Source organism: Vicia villosa, linkage group LG4, assembly GCF_029867415.1.
Source record: "Vicia villosa cultivar HV-30 ecotype Madison, WI linkage group LG4, Vvil1.0, whole genome shotgun sequence".
Lineage (NCBI taxonomy): Eukaryota > Viridiplantae > Streptophyta > Magnoliopsida > Fabales > Fabaceae > Vicia > Vicia villosa.
In genome coordinates, this window is record NC_081183.1 from 22,391,737 (window position 1) to 22,397,234 (window position 5,498).

Here is a 5,498-nt window from a genome sequence, read left to right on the forward strand (position 1 = left end):
TGTAAAACAATTGATCAGAATAGTTAGATTTACAGTTTCTATGATCTATACTCTATATTGCTGAAGGATTTTGATGAGTTAATTTGTGAAGAAATAAACAACCATATGCTCCCAATTAAATATTTAGATTATAAATATTTCAAAGAGTCATCAACAACTTTTCTTCATACAATAATTATAATACTAATCCTTATCAATATTCCTTTTGATTTTCTCCTAAACTTCATAACAAAATTATCTGACTTGCATTAGTCTAATCAGCTTCCATCCCTCATTGCACAGGTTTTCACTTTAAAGCTATTATCACAACTGTGATTTTCTCTTAAGTTTAAGCTTAAGTCTCACTAAGATATTACAACAGCAATGTAGTGAGTTTGATGATGAAGTTTGAGAGCTTTTGAATTTGACAGCGTTTCTGTATAATGCGCAAGTGTTGTATTGAGCTTCTCATCAGAACTTCATATTTATAGACACTTGAGAAGATGACCGTTGGGAGCATTTAATGCTTTGCGTAATCCGTACAGCATTGCATTTAATGTTTCATTCTTTTGTCAACTACCTCGAGCCTTGTTTTTGTTGTGTCTACTGACGTTGCCGTTAATAGCTTCTAACGTTCCTTTTGTCAGTCAGCGTAGCCTTCCAATCTAGTACTTGCTTCTGATCTGATGTTTGTGTAAACAACGTTTGAATGTCATCAGAGTCAAACAACTTGGTGCAGAGCATCTTCTTGTCTTCTGACCTTGAAGTGCTTCTGAGCGTGATACCATGAGAACTTCAGTGCTTCTGCTTCTGATCTCAAGTTCTTCTGATGCTTCCATAGACCCATGTTCTGATTCTGCTTGACCATCTTCTGATGTCTTGCCAGACCATGTTCTGATGTTGCATGCTGAACCTTCTGAGTCAGTGCTTCTTGCGCTGATTTTGTGCATACACTTTATATAATTCCTGAAATGGAAATTGCATAGTATTAGAGTACCACATTATCTCATACAAAATTCATATGCTTGTTATCATCAAAACTAAGAATATTGATCAAAACAAATCTTATTATAACAGTTAAAAAGGGGAAAAATCACATTTTTAGGTCATGGGTTGGGTATTTTTAAGTCCCAACACCATCAACTTCATCCTTAGAGTAGGATTAGCTTAGAAAACAACACCGGATTATGCACTTTGAAGATCAGAGGTGGATTTCTCATCAATCGGAGCTGACAACCCGCAAGATGTTTGTTTTTTTCTCTTCTATTCTCTGTGCATTTCTTTGTGTTGGGTTTGTTCGTATTGTTACTCGAATCTTATGTATATTTACCAATTAGAATGTTATATTTAACTTGCTTTATAAATCTGTGTTGATGTTATCCTGTATTTTGCTATATGCTGGGGATTTAGGTTGCTTTAGAGATAGACTTCTTGAATCTTTATCTAGGATGATAATCTGTTGGTTCTGAACTCTAGAGATAGAATTAGAGCTACCATTCACTTATGTATCCGTTATTAATGCTTTCGTGTTTGAGTGCCGCACGAGAGATCGCCGACACAAGAATACGAATGTTCTTGCAGCTTCGCATTAGAGATAACCTTAGCTGTGAGATGATCTCGTTTGTGCTCCAGAGATGGACGCTTATGTGAGAGATACGTGATAACATGGATGAGTATCGTAGGTTGAGTATAATTGGTCGGTAAGTTTACGTTTGTGAAGAGTGAATATATTTACATGCCTGATAATTTATTTCTCTTCTAAGAATGTGTCTATTCTTTTTATGTCTATCTATATCTTTGTTTACTTTTCGTTTATTCAAACCCGAGCTCGAAACCATAGAAACTGTTGAATGACATCTCTCCATCTCTGAGGATGATAATTCTCGGATCAATATTTCCAAATCTTTTGTTTCTTGCCGCTATGCCTGCTTCAACAGTTAGGAAATTGGTGGAATTAAAAGAATTTGTCGGTTTTAATGTTAACAATAATTGTTTCATTGACATTCTCCAATTTGCAGAAGATGCTGTTTTGGTGGGTGATGGTAGTTGGAAGCATATCTGGGCTGTTAAATCGGTTCTCAGGGGTTTCAAATTAGTATCGGGGCTTGGTATTGATTTTCATAAAAGTAAGTTTATTGACATCAATATAAGCCTTTCTTTTTTGGAAGCTTCTGCCACTTTTCTTTCTTGCAGGACAGAAGAAAAGGAATTCACTTTCCTAAGTATTCCTATTGGATCTAATCCAAGAAGGATATCATCGTGGCTTCCATTATTTGCCAAGTTGAGGAAGGGGTTATCTAGCTGGAAAGGACATTTTCTCAATTTTGGTGGAAAGATTGCTCTTCTTAAATCAGTACTTAGTAGCCTTTTGATTTTTCACCTCTCTTTTAATAAAGCTCTGGTGAAAATTCAACACAAGATTGTAAGATTCAAAGTGGGTTCCTTTAAGGAAGTTCAGAGGAGCGAAGTAGGATACATTGGAGTTTTGTTTGTTTACCTTTCGAAAAAGGTGAATTAGGATTAAAAAGAATCGATGATTTTAATTTGGCTCTTCTCGATAAATGGAGGTGGAGAATTTTAGTTAATTAAATGATATAATTTTTCGAATTTTGAAGGCGCGGTATGGAGATATAATGTTGCAGATGTCACATCTTGTGAAAGATTTAAATATGGAAGGGAGTCGAAATTATCTTGGTGGATGGATTTGCTTTCTAATCATAAAAAGTACCCTGAGGACTTGTTTATGTAATATTACAAATTTCACATTGGTAAGGTATTTACTACTTTTTTGCATGCCACTTGGATCGGCTAGTGCAGTGTAAAGGAGGTTTTCCCAGTTTTGATCTCTGTTTCACAAATATAGAATGTTGCGGTGGCTGGAATAAATAGTTGGTCAGAGGGGGTTTAGTCTTCGGGTGACTTCGAGATGTTGTTGCCTGCAGTAGTAGAGGTTCTATTAGTATAGCGGAAGCTGTTCCTAGCGGAAGTTCTATCGAAAAAAGGAAGGGACAAAATTGTTTGGAGTATCGACGTCGAAGGTGGTTACTCTGTAACTTCTCTTTTTCTTTTGACAGGTGGTTTTCATTTTCCTTATGGTCCTGTCAATCGTGATAATAAAGCTCTTTGTTAATTTGGAAAGCGACGATGCCTTTTAAAATTAAAGCGTTTTCTTGGATATATTTTCTTTATAGACTACCGACGAGATACCTATTAAGGATTAGGGGTATTGTCCCTTTCTCTAGTGATCCTAAATGTGTGTTATGTTCATCTGTGTTGGAGTCTCTGGCTCATTCTCTTTTAAATTGCAACATATCTTATTTGGTTTGGAAAGAGGTAGAGGTTTGGATTGGTTTATCAGTTAGATGGGGTGATAGCTTCAAGGGTGATTTTCTGAAGTGGTTTTCTTTTTGTAAGTCAAAGAAAGTGAAGCCTGGTAAAGAAGGTTGCATTTGGATGACAGTTAGTTGGAATTTTTGGATTATTATGAATGACATCATTTTTAGGAATGATCGTTGGAATTTTCTAGAAATTGTTTGGAGTGTAAAGCTAACGGTTTAGAGGTGGTCTTTCATAGGAGAAACTATTCACCCCAATTGAAATTTGTACGAGTTTAGCAAATATCGTTTGCTTTATTTGTCTTAAGTTTGAATTGGTCGGTAATCTTTTCATTTTATTGAGGTTTCTCGTTCCTTTTTATAATCGGGATTGAGTATCCTTTGTACTCCTATCAAAATATTTTGCTTACAAAAAAAATAGTTTGCCTAATTTTTTTTCTTATAGTGACAATAGAAGAATCTATTATCTATTTATAGTGATAAAAAGACCCCCGGATTTTTGCGTCGACACTTTATCATTTATATCATCTAAATTTTTTTCCATGTCAAATAAATTTCTACGTGACACCTCTAAAAATTGATCTTCACTTTTAAAAAAGGCTTATTATCTAGTAGATGGCATAAGTTCAACTAAATTCAAAAAAATTTAGACATAAACACTAATTACTAATATATATATATATATATATATATATATATATATATATATATATATATATATATATATATATATATATATATATATATATATATATATATATATATATATATATATAAAATTATAATGATTTAAACATAATATAATACTTTAAATATTCTTTTACAATCCTTTTCATATTTTTCATCATTATTAATATATTTTAAAATATAAAATTAATTCTATCAGTTTATTTGATAGTTTAAAATGGTTTACGTTAATATAATACAAATTTAAATAAATAATTAACTTCTAACATGAGCTTCGATGTTAGACAAACATATAAAGCAAGACAAAAAAACATAATATCAAGCTTAAAAAATTTACACAAAATAACAAAGATATGTATCGAGTATTACGAAATAAAAAAATGTACAAATATTTAAAAAAAAAAAATACATACAAAACAAAGATTTATCATTTCACAAAATCCAATTGAAGACAAATTCACCATAGATTAAAAAAATAAAAGATAAAAAATCACATTGAAAATGAGGTAATTTGCACCATCTTAGCACAATTTAATGAATTTAATGAATTTATCATCATACCTAATAACAAGGGTTTTTTCATCTATGAAGTTTAAGCATTGTTTAAATCAAATCAACTTTGGAAGTACTATAAAATGAATTATAGAATTCAAGTCAAGGGTGAAATTTGCAATGTGAGACTTAAATAGATTACATATTTACCAATAAATTAAAATGATCACTTGATTTGCATATATTATTTATAATTAATTGTAACAATACAACAACAAAATATACATTTTCTAACAACTTTTTACTACGGTTGTACATAGTCCCGAAAATGAAATCTTTAAATTTGGGTGCCTTCTTTTCTTTTTATTTTTTCACTTTAAGATTAAAACTAAATTACAATTCACCTAAAAGCTTTGCAGGTCTTGAGTTCGACTCCTAACATCTAATTTTTTATTTTCTAAATTAAAAATAAATAAATTTCATCTCGGTTGCAAATCTTAATCAAAGGGAAAAACTAAGCATGTTATTGATTCGACTCCTAGCACCAACAATTTTGAGTTTTATTTATAAAAAATTGTGCGCCTTCCTTTAATTTTTTTTAATTTCTAAACTAAAAATAAAGTACATTTTCATTAGATTGAAACTCCCAACAACAAAGTGGGAAAGTTACCTAGTTTTATTTTTTAAGATTATATAAAGCCATATGTTCATTCACTTTTTTATTTTAATTAGCAAAACCCTAAATGAATTTTATCTTCTACCTCCAAACTTTATCTTTCATTAACCAAATTATATTTATCCACTAAACCAGTCTCTAGAATATCATTTCTTCCATGAACAAAACTAAAAAAAAAAACATTTCTTTAACTTAGCAATATTTTTTGTTTTTTTTGTTGTGTCAGAAAAAAATATTTAATGTTGTTATTTTTGAAATTTAAGATGAAGCAGCTCTATTGATTTTGTCCTTGTTGTTGTTTTTGTTATGGTGAAGAATTAGTGTTTGAC

General features: G+C 31.2%; 1 protein-coding gene across 1 annotated transcript; it reads left to right on the top strand.

Moving 5' to 3' along the window:
• Positions 1-1,900: 1,900 nt before the first annotated feature.
• LOC131596879 (uncharacterized) lies at positions 1,901-3,109 on the top strand. Its single transcript, XM_058869615.1, has 3 exons — positions 1,901-2,488; positions 2,595-2,703; positions 3,054-3,109. The coding sequence occupies exons 1-3, from the start codon at positions 1,901-1,903 to the stop codon at positions 3,107-3,109; spliced, it is 753 nt and encodes a 250-aa protein (XP_058725598.1).
• The last annotated feature ends 2,389 nt before the right edge of the window (positions 3,110-5,498 follow it).

What these genes read in the sequence shown, in the direction of transcription:
- LOC131596879 (XM_058869615.1), top strand. Translation starts at nt 1,901, where the DNA reads ATGCCTGCTTCAACAGTTAGGAAATTGGTGGAATTAAAAGAATTTGTC. An exon ending in TTGTTTACCTTTCGAAAAAG is followed by an intron (nt 2,489 to 2,594) that starts GTGAATTAGGAT and finishes CGAATTTTGAAG; the next exon opens with GCGCGGTATGGAGATATAAT. An exon ending in TTGCTTTCTAATCATAAAAA is followed by an intron (nt 2,704 to 3,053) that starts GTACCCTGAGGA and finishes TTCTTTTGACAG; the next exon opens with GTGGTTTTCATTTTCCTTAT.